Source organism: Apus apus, chromosome 4, assembly GCF_020740795.1.
Source record: "Apus apus isolate bApuApu2 chromosome 4, bApuApu2.pri.cur, whole genome shotgun sequence".
NCBI classification, from domain to species: Eukaryota; Metazoa; Chordata; class Aves; order Apodiformes; family Apodidae; genus Apus; species Apus apus.
Genome location: NC_067285.1, coordinates 40,623,977 through 40,640,970, shown reverse-complemented (window position 1 = coordinate 40,640,970; position 16,994 = coordinate 40,623,977). Strand labels below are relative to the sequence as shown.

Sequence of the window (16,994 nt, the reverse complement as noted above, 5' to 3'; positions counted from 1 at the left end):
ATAGAGCAGTAAGACCAATGATGAAAGCACTGCACAGTGATACTCAAAGAGCCTTCACCATTTTCACAACAGCTCCAAGTAATTTTCAGTGTGTTCACCTATAGTTCAACGGTTCGTGAAATGACAAGACTGACTTTTACACTCTTGAGTAAGCTGCAAGAAGAAATGCAAAAGAGCCCCACAAATCCACAAGTAACAAGCCCTGAAATCTTACCCTATTTAAATCATGGGATGGTGGGGTCAGCTGAGTAGCATCAGGTGGAGGAGCAGAAAGCAAGTTGTTTGGATAATCTAGCAGGTAACAAACCACACTGGTATGACCACCTTTTGCTGCCTCTATTAACATAGTTGATCCATCCTGAAGAGGGAAAGATCACGGCATTAGAAAACAGCATCATCAGAACACAACCACACTGGAGCACTTTAGCAGACATGACACAGTACTTATCTAGACTACATTAACAAATATTCATCTGCAGTTAAGTCCAATCTAAACTGAAGGACTACAAAGTATTTTCAAGGAAACTAGTACTTCTCAAAATCTTCCCCCATGATGTCCTTACAACTGGAGTGTAACCTTTGCATTTATGGTAACCAACAGACCTGCACTCCTCCCAGCTTCTCTAAATAGGTTCAGGAGCACACTGCCTGCTTGGGGAAATTGCACCTTACTTCAGCTGAAATCATGAGATGTTGGGTCAGTTGCAGAGAATACACAAGGAGCAAATTTGCTTGGTTATCATTAGTTTTTAGATGAATGAATGACTACCTCAGAGGAACATCAGGTAAGTGAGCAACAAACCTTCAATCTGTGTGTTGGATCAGCACCATGAGCCAGCAGTAACTCCACAACTGCCAAATGACCTCCAGCACAGGCCAGTGACAGGACTGTATGATCATTGTTTGCTGTGGTCCTATTCACATTTGCTCCTTCAAGAAAAAAGGGGGGAAAAGTTATTTACAAACAATTCCACTGGCTCTCTTCTACCACAAGTGACTGGAAGTTAACTTTTTTCTTAAATATGAAAACATCCTCCTCCATGGCTGCAGTCTTACAACTGACAAAATTAATAGTCAACTATTACTATCATCAGAAGACCATTTAACATGCCACAAAAAGAAACGTAACCCTACCTGGACTAGCACTCCCAACTCCCTGTTCTAATGACTACATTATAGGTACAGAACATGACACAGCAGATGAATCTATTGCTTTTAGATTTGTCAGCAACTGTGTCAAGGCTCTGTCTCTTTTTAAAAAAAACAAAAACAAACAAACAAAAAATGCCAAGATCCAGCATGTGGAACCATGCACCTCAGCTCCAGCAAGCAGATCATTAAACTTCTCAAAAGACAGTACTTAAAAGCTGCACCAGGAGCACAGAGATATCCAGTAACCACTACAACTACTGCAGCTGTGAATACAACTATTTTTAGAAGTAGCTGCCATTCGCACCAATCTCACCAGAAACCAGAAGTGATCATTACGCATCTAGTTTGATAGCAAATGACCTACCCGAGTTAAATTATTTGAAACAAACCCACAGAAGTTTCACAGTAGCACTGACATGTTCTTAACTCTGAGTATTTGTAACAGCAGGAAAACTAACATGTTTTCACAGTCTTACCTTTGCTAATCAAGAACTGAACAGTGCAAACATGGCCTGCCCTTGCAGCTTTCATGAGAGGAGTTCTTCCACCTTCCGATTCATGCTCCTAGAGCAGAAAAAGGCTTCAAATTCAAAATCCAGAAGTAGCACATATGAAAGGATGGAATTCAGCCTTTTGTTTTGAATGGAAAGATACCAGATATGGAAAATCCCTTTTTACTGTTTCACAGACTACAGACGTAAAAATTTGTGTAACATTTGAACTGAATTTATCTTGCAGACAGATGAAACTATTTACCTACCTTTATACAGGTCTGAGACTCCTGGATAAGAAGCACTCAAGCAATTGGTGAAGGTTTTAGCTGAACAAAATGTGTTTTGTCATGCTTAACTTCACTTTTTAATAACATACTGGTCTACCAGCCTACTGAGATGTAAAAATCAATTCACCTCTCATCTTAATTTCATTACAGTACACCCAATAGATCACATCAGGACAGAACTGTCTGCTGCACAAGGAATGTAACAGATTTGCAGGTACAAGTACTAACCCATAATCAGGTCAACAATTCAAAGCTGAACACCATTCCAGGCTACATATGACACAAGAACAAATTCCCCTGTTTTTCTGTACAAGTAACCTTGAATGGCTTGGAAATGCTTTAGATGTCAAAAGGCAAAGCACTATACTTGACCTAAGCACTTTCAGGTAATTGAACAGCTTGAAATCCACTAAAAAAGCACAACCTATTCTCACTTGGTTAAAAGAAAAAAGTTAAAATATAATTCTAATATAAGAATTAGCAGCAAATTAATTCAGTTTTCGGCAATGAAGACAGGACAAAAAAAACCCAAAAACACATTAGTAATTTTCTTTCCTATTTAAATGTTGTAAAGGCAAGGACTTACCAGATCTGCACCTGCCTGAAGTAAGACATCTGCTACATCAGTGTGACCATTTTCACAGGCGTATGTCAGTGCTGTGTCACCTGTTGCTGTTGTTGCATGCACATTAGCCCCTGAACCAGCAATAACAAGCATGTAAGGTTATAAGCTTTATGAAACTCATGACAGAAAACATGAAAGTCTCTTCATAATCTTTACCAGATGAGATAGCAAATTTTTAACTTCCCCCGTCCAGTCCAATACCTATGAAACTGACAACTTAATCATATTCTAGACAAATTCAAAAACAAACTAGAGATTCCATTCCAAGCAAGATTACATCAACTTGCTCTTCAAAAGGTAAATTAGGGTCCAACTATTTTATTACTTAAAGTTCCACAAGTCTTTGCAGTCAGCTTCAAGAAGTTGCTAATGAACATTTAGTTAATACGGCAAAAAGATATTTTTCTCTAAAAATTACAGTAAGTTTCCACAAAACTGGTAACGAAATTACTCCATACCTGCAGCTAATAAATATTTAACCAGCTCCAAATGACCCTCCTGAGCAGCCTCCATCAAAGGTGTGGAACAACCAAGTTCTATGTCAGCTCCTGCTTTAATAAGAAAATCTGCAACCTCCAAAAAACCTCCACAGCAAGCCAGAGTTAATGCTGTTTCTTGTGTCTCCTCTGTTTGAGCATTGATGTTTGCTCCTTAAAACAAAACAAAAACATCAAAACCACACATGCATCAGAAATGAGATGAGTATCAGCAGACAAAGCTAATTCCATGCACATCTTACCACCAATCTCATTTCTAGAGCTGCAGAAGTTTTCTTCTAAAATCACAATGTATCAAACTAAAAGATGTAAACTATATTTAATTACTTTGGAAATGCCTCAGAAGACCTCAACATATTTCTCTACAGCTTTTCAGCAATAACACCATCTCCAGATTGGCCAAGGCCATCATGCAGAGTGCAAGTTAATCACGTGAACCGTTTGCTATTTGATGTCTGACAAATGCAAACCTGCTTTGAAGAACAGGTCAGAATGACCACTTAACAAGTAAGGGAGTACAGCAAAGGAGATTTTGCTAAAAAGAAACAAACGTTAAAAAGGGGGGGGAAGCAGAGAAGTTCAGAAGTTGTACAAGAAGGAAACAAAATTAAGTTATTTAGCTTCCCTGCCACATATGCAGATAACTACTGAATTGCAGTCCATGGAAGGCACAACAGTTACCTTGACCAAGCAATAGGGCCACCATCTCCTCATGGCCTTCTCTAGCTGCTTCCATCAGTGGTGTGTATCCTTCATCGTTGACCTCCTCCAAGTTAGCTCCACGTTCAATTAACAAAGCTGCCAGCTCAACGTGCCCGCCACAGGCTGCCAAAGTCAATGGAGACTCAAAAGAGTCGGCAGGCATGTTCACCTGAGCTCCACTGTCCAGAAGTAATCTTGCCACTTCCACATGGCCATCCTAGGAATTCAAAAAACCAAAATCAACAGGCTGACAAAACAGACTAATTCCTCCTCTTGTGAAGTCACCTACTCAAATTCACTCAGAAGACAGAGGGAAACAAGTGAGTCAAGAAGTCCAAAAATATAATTAAATTGCTTAACAGTGTTTGGATAAAGGCTAAAGGGCTACTATTAAATAGGCAGCTGAAGAAAATTCAAAACTAAAATTCTGTGAACCACGTATCAAACTTTCCTTTTGATGGTGTAAGTAACAAGCTGGTCAACTTCTTTGTATCAGACTGAAGCTCAAGTGTTTGGGATCACCTTAGTCAGGTGGGAAAAAACAAACAAAACCAAAACCCAAACACTTGATAGGGTGTTGGATACTATTTTAGAAGCTTGCCTCTTCCACAAGAACAAAAGCAAAATCTTCTAACACCCACTACTCCTCTTTGCTGTAGGTACAAAACTACATGCAAAACTATCTAAGAGCACAAATTCTAAGGAATAAGTTACCACTGTAATGTATTTCTCACTTTAATTTATTTCATTTTGCTTTCTGCCAACAAACTCACTACTAACAATATAGGCAGTCTAATAAATAAGGGAGTATTAAAATTTCTGTTAAAAAAAATAGTTCTCTTAGATCTAAGAACAGGTTTTGATGTTCTTCCTACAGACTACAAAACTATCACACTGGAAACAAGTCACTCAATGCCAATGTTCCCCACTTGGTCAAAGAGAGGAAGTTTTGTTTTAAATTCAAAAAGCAGATGCATTATTTGTTAAATATGGTGTATTTTAGTTATAAAAAGAACACCTGCCAGGAATACAGTTTGTCCTCACATGTCTCTGAGTATTTACAGATTCCCAGCTTTTGGGGAGGGAGGCAGAAAAGAACACTTTGGCTCCTGCAAAACTATTTCACTGCTCAGTTTAATAGCAGTCAGGGGTTACTTTCTCCCTCCAAGAGAGAAGCCAAAAAAAGGCCATTTCTCAGGGGCTCCTCATACACCACAGGAACCACCTGAACTACAGCCTTCCCTTGGTATCTGGAAAATCCTGCCATTATCATGCTGTCAAACTTGTTTTACCAAGCTCCTAAGTTTGCTTTCTTCCTTTATAAACAGAGAAAACATTTAAGCACAGGATCTTCGTCACGTTTTGAGTATGCCATAAATGCAGGAACTATTTGAAGTGGCTTTTCAGCTGTATGTTGACACTGGATCCCTGACAGTGACATATCCAGCTGCCATTCAGTTCTGCTTCTGTTTAGACAGAGCAGAGAGCTGTTGGGTCACCACGGTCCAACAACAGCACAAACTCTCCAAGCTGGTTTTCTCCATGAGGAAGCTGCCATCATTCCAATTTAACAATAACCATAAAGAGGTCTGACACATAGAACACAGGAGGGCTGCAGAGAAGAAAGAGCAGCCTGCCAGGCACACAAGGCTATTCCAAGGATGTCACTGAACGAGGTAAGTACACCTTGATCTCAGATTAACTAATCAGAGGCAGCAAATCGCTGCCGTTGCTACCCTTGCCAAGTAGAAACCACAACCCTAACAAGCTCTTTTCCAGACAAAACACCAAACTGCATCTGGCTTTTTTACATTTCACTTTCTTAAGTGTTTCATACTTTCTTTTGATATCCAGGGAGCAAAACATGATTTCTTCTCAGAAAAATATCTAGGACACTAACTAGGACGTATTCACCTTTTAAATCAAATGACAATACTATTTTAGGGAGAAACTCCAAGACTCCATAAAGAATTTTTCCTCAGGGAAATGCAGACCGTGCCTCAACCATCAGGCTCTGGCCAGACTTCTCACTAATCATCCCTGATTCCCAACAAGCCTGGCAAACAGCAGTATAAAGGTATGCTTCAAAGGTTTTTATATGGGCCAAGCAGCCTTGAGAATCTGCTGGTGTTTAACCACAGGAGAAAATTTGATCCGTGCTTTTAGCAAGGCTTGCAAAGGGGCAGTGCTGTTCGGCTCTTCTCCAACAGCTAGAAAAAGCCTCAAAACTGCTATTAGAGGACAGAAAGTCGTCTAATCAACCTGCACAAATAAACTAGGTGCATTTCCAAGATCAGCCACTGTGGGCAATCAGTGCTCAGCCCTCACTGTGAAGATACACTCCAGTAACAGGAAGCATAAACTAGACAAACCTGCTTTCTGCTCCCACAAGGCAGGTCACGTTGTCCAACACCTCATTTGCATCAAACCAGCGTTAACTGCTGCCTATAAAAAAGCTCAGTCACAAGTCTCCCCGAATGCCTTGTAGGGCAAGGATTCAACAGGCTCACTGGCTTGTATCGAAGTGCTCAGCCACAAAGAAACAATTCTGTAACCCATGTCCAAGATCAATGCTACTCTAAACAAGATAGTTGCCTTCTGCTACTGAAGAGTAACAGCTGTTTCTGCAGAAAAACATGCTGAGATGAGAAGCCTCTGCCTTGCTTTACTTCAGACTGACACCTTCTAAAGTACTGCTATAGAAAGCTGCTCCCTGTCTGAAGCAGAACTGAAGGTACTGTGTGAATCCAGAGCAGCAGCATGGAAATGCCCACTTAGCAACAGTTTCCACCAGAAATACAGGGGACAGATTTATTTTTTTCTATTGCTCACTAAGTCCTAATAAAAGTCTAAATAAAAAAGTCTGTTGGTAGAGGGAGAAGGTGGGGGGAAGAGGGCATCAAGGAAAAGAAGGCTTGCTCCATGAAATAGCAGCTTGCTCTGTAAATTTCTGATCTGTCATAAAGCTGTTCTGAGGAGAAGGCTATTGCAACATCAAACAAGGTAAGTTTATTGTCACCTTCCAGAGCACTCACTGCAAGGACAGCACCCCTGATACTCATATGGCTGACCTATTAAGATTTCAGAGTGTGATAAACAATAGCTTAAGTTCTGTTTATCCACATGCCTTCCTTCTAATGACTTCTCAAGAAGTATAATGGTTTCTGTTAATGATTCCCTATCTGAAGCCATTAGCTTCCTTGAATAGACATAACTGGCTGATTTTAGAAACATTAGTTATTTCAGGAAAGCGAAGACTAAATAAAGGAATTGCAGCACTCCTCTATCACCACAGGTTCACAACATGAGGCCACACAAGGCTAATAACATGAAAAGCTTGTATTTGTGTTCTATGGCAAAAAAAACATTATCCAAAAATCGGAGTAGTTCACAAGAATGACAGAATGTTAGGAGTTGGAAGGGACCTCTGGAGATCATCAAGTCCAACCCTCTGCCAGAGCAGGATCACCTAGGGCAGGTCACTCAAATGCATCCAGATGGGTCTTGAAAGTCTTCAGAAAAGGAGACTCCACAACCTCTCTGGGCCCTGTCCCAGGGCTCCTTTATCTTCACAGTAAAGAAGTTTCTCCTCATGTTGAGGAGGAACTTTCTGTGTTGTAGCTTGGTGCCATTTCCCCTCATCCTATCACAGGGCAGCACTGAAAAAGAGATTGGCCCCTCCTTCTTGACACCCACCCTTCAGATATTTACAAACATTACTAAGATCCCCTCTCAGTCTTCTCTTCTCCAGACTAAACTGCCCCAGGTCTCTCAGCCTCTCCTCATAAGACAGATTCCAGTCCTTTCATCATCCTTGTAACCTCCACTGGATACTCTCAAGTAAATTCCTGTCCCTCTTGAACTGGGGAGCCCAGAACTGGACACAATACTCCAGGTGTGGTCTCACCAGGCAGAGCAGAGGAGGAGGAGAACCTCTTTCAACCTGCTGGACACATTTTCCAAAAAGGCTATCTATTCTACACTGTCATTTTACAATTGTCCCAGACTAGCACAGCAGCAGCAGCAACAGCAGCAGCAGCGTATTCTTCTTAACACAAATGTAACAATTTCCCCCCTCAATTTCCTTGTTGCTTCCCCAACAGCTTCCCTGTGTTTTCAAGGAGCACATGGCTATGTGAACCACACTAAAGCAAGCTGCACAGGCACACCCAAACATAATCACCTCCACTGAAAGAGCAATGAGCTTACAAACTCCTTAAATATGACACAGATATATTAAATGCCTCCAATAGCCATATTAGGACCATATTCACTGACTATGTTGAGCACACACTGGAATTACTAAAAACATTTCAACAACCACTGAGAAACTTCCACTTAAAGTTATTTAATTTGGAGACTCCTGAATAAAAGATTTGCCTGTTGTAAACTGAAAGCTGCTCACCCAGAAACCTGCTCAATTCCACAAGACAAACAAATAAAAGGTTCTGTTCACATAAAGGACTATTATTTACTAAAATTGCTACTAAGTCAAGAGAGAAAACAGATGCCTCAGTGCTCATACCATACATCTCTTACCATGCAAGCTTCCATGAGCGCAGTATGCATTTCATCTGTCTTGTGTTCCTGGTCTGCACCAGCTTCCAGTAGAAATCTCACCATTTCCAGATGGCCTGTGTGGAGAAATATTTAACAGATGAAAATGTGAAAAACTTATAAAAGACTTGAATATCTTCACTTCTGTCCAATATACCACAGTGAATGACTGACTAAACACAGATTTATTTATTTTTTTGTCTCTGCTTTCCAACCTCAATTCAGCAGTCAGAGCCCAAGCATATTTTCTCAAGGAAACAATGTTCTTGGGTCCCACTCCCCTCTTTCAAACACAGCCTTTGCTCTGACAACCACCACAAAGGAGAAATACTATGGCTTATGAAGGCATTCAGCAACAACAAACCAAGAATTTATCAAGTCAGGTAAAAGAAACATAAATGAAAGACTAGGACCATCTCCTACTGAGGTGCCAAAGTACCTCTGCCTCCGACATTCATTACTCTGCCAAGAGCCACTCTTAATAGCTCTAATAAAAAATGTCCTGAAGTGATTATAGCAGCAACTGCTCAGCTGTGTGAATACACTTGGCCTCTAAAACACCTTCATCCCTTGCCTGGGTGATGCAAGATAGCTGTCTAATACTCCAAGGGAGGCAAGCAGGGCCTGCTGCCTAAGGAATAACACCTAAAAGCAAGGCCCTAGGTCTTGCATGTTTTCCAAGTGCTAAGTCCTTCAAATTTAAATAATTTCTAAACCTAATCAGATACACCTTTTAAAATACAATTACGTTACAAAAAGCTTACCATACTCACTCTGTGATGAAGTGCGTTATTTCCTCACCTCATAACTCACTTCACAGAAAACAGCAACATCTTTTGAAGGATTATAAAGGCCCAAATATACGTTTTGTATCTCAGTATTTCCATTGTCCACACCTATCATCCTTCCACTATGCTGCATACATGCTAGGTGGTATCCCAGCCAGAAGAAAAACAGTAGGAAGTAACTATTCCCAGCCTTTAAAATAATTTTTCCCTGGACAGCAAGGTGGAATAAACAGATGTTTGAAAATACTTCCCCCACCTGTCACAATTTTCCACACCCATTACACCTCTGTAACAAGTAGGGGGTTTGGCACTGTACCTTTGTAGCAAGCCAGAGTGAGTGCACTCTCCTTGAATTCATTGGAATGCGTATTGATGCCTGCTCCATTTTCCAACAGCACTCTGGCCACCTCCACATGGCCTGCACTCCCTGCTTCCATCAGAGGAGTGTGACCATTCTCATTGTGGTCCTCGATGCTGGCGCCCGATTCCAGCAGTACTTTCACAACATCTACATAGCCTCCAGCACAGGCGTATGTAAGGGCTGTATTGCCTAAAACCAGAAGACAAAATGGTTTGAAAACACAATGTGACAGCACTTCCACACTGGGAACTTCAGCTTACGCTCCATTTCGTCCCTTTTACCTGGTTACCTTATGGAACAGGGTTTTTTTTTTTCAGGCTAGAGACCAAGAACTACAGGGAGGAGGGGAAAAAATGCAAGTAACTGCACGAAGCAGCTCAGTGCTGACAGACTGAAGCTCTCCAGGAGTCTGGTGACTGTACTGATGCACTTCCCTTCCCATTCCCAGCCTGGCTAATCCCAGCTTCCCTCACAAAAAACAGGGGATTATCTTCTCACGTTTAGTATTTTCCCTCGGTCTCCTACACCTGTCACCAAATAATTTTCAGTATATCCACAAATTTCCCAAACTCTGTTTAAAACACCGTATGACAATAAATTTACATATGCAAATAGCCTCCAGTTACTAGTTGACCTTATCCATCTTTGTATCTCCAGAACTAGTATCTTGTAGCTTCTTTAAAACAAAAGCAGAAGCTAAACAGTAAAACCACGAGGAGGTATTCTGTGTTGCTTGGCTGAGACATTCCTCCCAGATTTCCACACCAGGTTTCCTACACGCTGCAAATCTCAGCTTTTCTGTTGTTTTCATCAAGCTCCCACACACTTCCTTACCTGTTGATGACTGTGCATTCACATCAGCACCATGAGCTAGCAGCAACTTGACAATTTTGACATGTCCACCATTAGCAGCAGCCATCAAAGGTGTAATGTCTCCTTTAATACCTCGGTCCTCTACATTAGCGTGCATTGCCAGAAGAACCTGCCAACAAGAATGGGATCAACAACACCAGCAAGTGACAAACCAGCCCGTCAGGATGGTTGAAATGTTACCCAAAGCTCCCACCTTCACCAACACAGTTTTGTGTCAGAAACACATAAGGTAGGCACAAAGAATGCATTAGCAGTATCACTGTGTGTGTAAGTCTTCCATTGCCAGTTAAATTACATTTCCCACTACCTTAACAGCACCTTCCAGGTGCCTAAGACCAGAACACATGCATTCAACCCTTTTTTTTTTTTTTGTACAGTACACAGATACTAAAACCAGCCAGGAAACCAACCTGCGCAAGCTCATAATATCCTGCTGAGCAGGCTAAACAAAGGAGGCTTTCCCCTTCTTCTGTGTGCTCGTTCACACTCCGCCCTTCAATTAGCAGCTTCCGCACAGCATTTACATCTCCATCTGAACAAGCCTCTGCCAAGCTGCGGCTGGGGAGACAGAAAAGCATTGGAAAGTGACTCTGCTTGAAAAGCTTGCCCTGAGCACAGAGGAAAAACCCAACACGCCGAGAGGAAGCAGCCAACAAAAAAACTAGGAAACGCAATCTGAACAAGTGTCAACTGCTAATTAAAGAGGTGCCATTTTTACACTTGTGATTTTCCATGTATCATTTCTGAAAATGGAGTCACGTGCACACTCAGCCCCTCCTAGGACTGAGTTTTAACAGAAGTTTATGAGGGAAACATCTGCAGGATGACCACTTAGGTTACCCAAGTCTGCAGTAAGGACAACTGAAGCCAAAAACATAGTAAGAGAAGACATGACCAAGGACCTGGTTTACTGTCTGAGCACTATATACAGAGCACGATGCTATGTCCTACAGAAGTAATAAACCTTTTCTTGGTCATCATTTAATATAACGCAGAATATAAGTAGTGACAAAAGAGCACTGCAAACAAATAACTGTTGGTTTATACTACTAATCATGACAAAAACACAGCCCATTCCTGCTCTGTAGTTGCAGTTGGAAAATACAAGTTCTGCCCCTCACATTATCTGAAGTAAGGTTCAAAGAAAATGAGAACTGATTAAATCACAGAAAGTACAACACCATGAGTATTCCTTACCAAATCAGCAACCACTGCTCAAGAGCTACAGTCACATCCTCTTTTGCCCCAGGATCAGAGGACACAGAAATGGCCTGTCCATCTTAACACCACCCTAACTTCTGTTCAGCACTTTAACTGTTAATTAAAGCACAACACAGCACCTGCATAACACAATTAGTCACTTCCCCTCCTTCCCCTCTGTCCTGTGCTGAAAATCCAACTCTTGTATCACAGTCTAGTATTTCAGTTGTGGCCCTAACTCAGCCAAGCCAAAGTGTAAAAATCTCTTCGGTTTGGCAAGCCCTAATTCAAAGTACCTGTGGTTCTTGTGTCACTCTATGAGTTCTTCACTTCTGTGTGTTTCAGTCAAAAAAGGGCCTAGTGAAAGCCTATTTTCAATCCCTCTCATTCTATCTTGTCTATATATTGCCTTCATTCCAAAACAGTTATTGTTTTGAAAGAATGAAAAAACAAATAAATCAAAGCATATTTCTCTATTTTGGCCCAAATAATTGGATCAGTAAGAATAAATCCAAGACTACAGGCCCCAACCTCTGCCCTTTCATCTAGGAAGTCCCATCAATACAGGACTAACTCAGAAGAGAACGGAAAAATAAGGTAGTTGACAGAAAACTCTTGCAAGCCACTGAGCTCAATGCAAATATGAGCAATTTAAAATACTCAGGAAGTAACAGTGGTGTATTTGTGTAACAAGGACTCACTTATGTGTGCATACTGAACCCAGGACTCCTATTTCATTTGCGCCATCAGACACAATCTTAGCATATGGAGAATGATTCCTCAAAGATGTCTGTCCACTGCATTTCCCACATTTATTTTTGCTTCCCACATCCTTTATCCTGGTAACAACTTCAGTAACAGCCATTGTTAACGAGAAAAGAGATGGCTAGGAGCAGGGAGGGACGCACAGAGAACAGAAGGAGGCATAATCCTGTTCTGCTCTTCTTCCCATGTCCTGATCAACACACCAAGAAACAACTCCTTGGAGTTACTCAGTACACCAGGAACAAACCACCAACCAACAGAGCAGCACCTGCTCGTTCCTACTTTGTCCTGTTTGAGTTTAACAAAACCTTCATGACAGCCTAGATGGGAACCTTCCTTTGCTTTGCTTCAAACATCCCAGTAAAACAAAAAGCCACAAAGCCAGAAAGTTCCGTTAAAAGCAGCCACTCTGGCCAGGGCCTTTTCCAAGGTCCCACCTGACGACAGAAAGCTGCTGACTGCCATGAAGGCTCCAGGCTCTCCAGGACTGTTTTCCTTCATCAACTAAAAAGGCATGCTGAAGTTCCCTAAAACAAGAGATGAAAAGTTTTTTTGGTCCCCAGGCTAACTTCATGGTCACTGAATGACCCATTTCAGGATCTGCTATGTTTCGGTACAGTTCCAAGGCCTGTACTATAGAAGAGCTTAGAAATTCTGTTTCTACAGTTGGTCAAGTGAAATTATCAGAGTGTGATTTCTGAAATTTAAACTGATTGTTTCACTCCCTGTTGCAAGATCTGACAGTCCAGGAATATTTAACACAAGAATCACCACTGCTTACTTGGTACTAATTCCACTTGAGTAAGAGTTTCACCACCCTGTAATCAGAAGTGATAGAACAAGTAAAACTGCTTCTAAAAGTAGCAACCCACTGAAAGAAAACCCAACATGTAGTACAAAACTTGGCTTACTTGTCCGTCTGCCCTGCATTTGCTGTGCTTTCTGCTCTCATCCGGGTAAGCGCAGCGGCAGCTTCATCCAACGCGCAACTGACCGAAGAGGTCAGCCTGCGGAGCACCTCAGGATCTGCAAAGGCTTTCCCATCAGCTGTGGACAGCTTACCTATTCCTTTCATTCCAATTCACAACAAATGGGTACATGTGCCAGAAAAGGAGAAAACAGAGACACGGCAATTAAGCCTGTGAAATCTGCTGGCAGAAACGTTCCGAGCATCATCAACTATGGCTTCCATAATGAAGGGATGAACCACTTTACAACACTCATTTAAAAGCTGCACTCGGATGTGATGCATGGGAAAGAAACCCTCCAACCCAGAAAAGGTATTATTTTTCAACTGCTTGTCATATGCAACTAGTAAAACTTTCGATACAGTAATTGTTACAAAACAAAGCCTTATTGAGCAATTTAGTTTTCGATATAAGGCTGCAAGCCAAGATCGGGTGTCAATTTTTGACTCTGGCTTTCAGAGTTGGATTCAGTTGGCTTTCAGAAATCCAACTCTGGAGTAACCTAATTAGAAGCACAGCCTTCAAATGAAACTCTGATTTTATAGAATTTGAAAAGTTTTAACAAACTTCTTGCTCTTCAGTGACTTGCACAACCTTGCTAAGCTCACACCGCCTTACATTCTGCAATTGAATCATGCTCATACGGATTAGACTTATGCAAGCAGTTGCAGCGTGGTCTCATGTGTAAGGGCTGGGGTTAAATCTGTATGGGACACAAGTACTTACCTGCAGCCTCAAGTAAAGCTTCTAATCTTGCCTGGGTTTCTGGATCTACTGTTCTCAGGTCAGCACCATCGGCAGTACTTGACAAAAGTAATTTAGAAGCTGTTTCCAACATGGGATTTTCAAGATCATCCTGATCCAAGATAAATGATTCCACCTGAAAAGTAACAGATCTGGTTTAAGAAGGACATAACCCATTGAAATCCACTCTAAAACTTAAAGAAATAAATTCAGGTTTAGATATCACTTAAGCATTTGCTCTTTAAGTGCTTTGTCTCCCATCAATGGAAGCAGCAAAATTTTCCAAAATTACATCCAAAGAACGTAATTTTTGTCACCTTATCCATTTGCTCTGTGATGAGAAGCCACATGATTTACTACAAGAGTTTAAGACTGACTTCCCATCTTCAAACTGCACTCTACAGTTTTCAAGTCCAACTTCACACAGCAAGGGAAAAGTGAAAGACTAGGTATTAATCCAGAAGGTCTAAAGGTAGTAGATAGTGTGGGTTTCCATGCAAGCTCTTGGTTTGGGTTTTTTTACACTTCCCCAAAGCATGAAAAACAACTGTAACAAATAGAACTATTTTATTTCATGCAATCAAGTCACTTTTCAAAGTACCCTCAAATGGCATTAAACTCTACTAAGCACACAAAACAAAAAAAACACAACAGTAATCACTATTTTAGTGTCAACGGGGTTTTTTCTGACTTACAGAAAAATTCTCTCAGCTATCTTTACTGCTTTCAAATCTGATGTCTCCTAATCCAACATTAAAAAAACTCAAAAGGATCAGAAACATGTTCCAGATATAATCAACTCAGATGCAACACAACTATTTCACAGAATCTCTCTCAAGAAAACATTTATATAAAACACTGCCTACAGAAAATGGAACCAAATATATCTGCTTTTTTTTTTTCAGAAAACAGATGCTGAGTAGAAATTAAAGAAGAGATCAGCATCCACTTATGTTTTTCTGCCTCTTAAGAGAGGACAGGGTCCAGCAGTTCAAAGAAGCCCCTCTTCTAAGGGGTCCATGAACCCCCCTGAGCCTATGAACTAGCCATCAAACCATTGATTAGGTAATAAAAACCAAGCTTAAACATGTCCCTACAAAGCTCAACAGCCTCAAAAATCCACACCTTCAAAAACCCTTGAAATAAAATCCAATCCTAAACAAAATAATAACAATAATAGTAACAATAACAATAATAATAACAACAACAACAAAATCAATCTAAATGTTTTCTGTCAGACAAACTCCATGTGTTAGCAACCCCTACAACATGATTGAAAACTTCAAGCATCTCTGGATGAAGATAGCTTTTGTCTGTAGAAGAGCAGTAACCTATTTCTACATGGAATACAGTTTATCAAGACAGAAATACAATTTATCTTATTCTTAAGATTCACGTGTGTCTCCAAAGTTTAAAAGTAGTCCCATGAGTGTCACAAGTTAAGATTCCGGCAGATAAATGCTTTAGGAACAGAAGTGGGCAGGCAGACAAACCAGAGGAGTGACCAGTTCATCTCAGGACTCCTGAAAGGTCTCCATCCTCTCATCTATTCTCTGTCACAAGGGAAGAGCTCACAAAACTACTCTTCTTTCTGCAGTCTGCCTCCAGCTCAAAACTTACTAGGACATGGTACTAATGCATAGCTCAAACCTCAGTACCTTGCTTGTTTAGAAAGGCAGAGAACCACTGTCAAAATTACTTCAATTTATCCACTGAATGGTACCACTGAGAAACAGTATCTCCTGTCAGGCAGCTTTTGGCAACACACAAGCATACATCCCAAGGGCAACTTTGAACCCTCCTTCCCCTCCTTTGAAGCCTCTTTGCCACAGTCTTCAAACACGGGAACACTGCAAGCTGAAGGGGATGACTTCCAACCTCCGATGAGAAGTGATGTCCCCAAGTGCTGACCACAGCAGAGTCCTGCAGGAATGCATGTTGCTCCTCAGCACCACTTTTTCCAAGTGACACTCACACAGGCTGTAGTTTTCCAGCTTGGCAAAAGAGTTAAGGCAATTCCTAGCTTCCTCCCCAGTTCTAGAGAAAGAGTTCCCTCCTGCCTCTCCAGGGTCCTCCAATGGTTGCTGCCAGCTCTGCTCTGTGCATCTACAACACTGGGTTTAAGCTGGTTTTAGTTCATCTGAGGACTTGCTGTTTGTCCTCTTCCAGAGGACTAAGCCTGCTACAGCAAGCAGCAAGAGAAAGGAACTGCTCCACTGTTCAGGAGCCAAGAGACAGATTTCACCACTGGAAATGCAAACTACTGAGCACTCGGAAGGATTCTTGGCTCCCCCAACTCATGCAAAATCCCTGCTACTTAGACTAAGTGAAAAAAATCACAGCCCAGTGAGATATTTAACAGCTGGTCGTGGTTCTTTGTAACACTAAGAAGTATTTGCTAAGAAAAAAGTCAAAATAGGAAAACATCTCTCCCCCACTCACATCCTCTCCCCTCAAATTAGGTCTTTTATGCAGCTGAAGTCTGAAATGGAAAACTCTTCCTATTTTCCTACCAGCTAAGAATATGAGCATGGTATGATTAAAAAAAACAATTATAACTGAAGCAGAATGGGGCGAAAAAGCAATCCACCTACAAACAACACAGCACCAAACATCCACAGGCTGTCAGGAGAAAACATCTCCCTCAATGAAGTTTTGAAAATGTTTACATAATGTGCTGTCATTTAAACCATTTCAGAGCAACATCAAGAAACTGACACTAAACAACAAATGTAAACTATTTTAAGATGATAAATATAACTGATTTTCCTTTTCTAAGGTAGAAGGGCTAAATCTTCAACGTATGGCTTGCAAAACATTCCATCAAGCTTCCAGTTATGCTCTTCTGTATTATCACAACTGCCTTTTTGCTCATGAACTTTGTTAGATCTGCAGTCTTGTCTTCTCAGCGGGTTCAACATGACAACACCACACAGGGTGGAGTGACAGGAAGCCTCTGTGTCCAACAGTGGTGAATAAAA

At 41.1% G+C, this 16,994-nt stretch overlaps 1 protein-coding gene across 4 annotated transcripts in view; it reads right to left on the bottom strand.

Moving 5' to 3' along the window:
• The window catches only part of ANKRD17 (ankyrin repeat domain 17), a 90,213-nt gene that overhangs the window by 30,395 nt on the left and 42,824 nt on the right, over window positions 1-16,994 (bottom strand). For all 4 annotated transcript variants that reach the window (XM_051620149.1, XM_051620150.1, XM_051620152.1 and 1 more), the window contains exons 2-13: window positions 13,996-14,149; window positions 13,213-13,369; window positions 10,747-10,894; window positions 10,298-10,445; window positions 9,419-9,652; window positions 8,297-8,391; window positions 3,737-3,974; window positions 3,017-3,208; window positions 2,520-2,629; window positions 1,629-1,716; window positions 803-930; window positions 215-358 (exon numbers count right to left, since the gene is read on the bottom strand). In XM_051620149.1, the coding sequence (XP_051476109.1) occupies window positions 215-358; window positions 803-930; window positions 1,629-1,716; window positions 2,520-2,629; window positions 3,017-3,208; window positions 3,737-3,974; window positions 8,297-8,391; window positions 9,419-9,652; window positions 10,298-10,445; window positions 10,747-10,894; window positions 13,213-13,369; window positions 13,996-14,149 (1,836 nt within the window). The remainder of the gene's footprint in view (window positions 1-214; window positions 359-802; window positions 931-1,628; window positions 1,717-2,519; window positions 2,630-3,016; window positions 3,209-3,736; window positions 3,975-8,296; window positions 8,392-9,418; window positions 9,653-10,297; window positions 10,446-10,746; window positions 10,895-13,212; window positions 13,370-13,995; window positions 14,150-16,994) is intronic.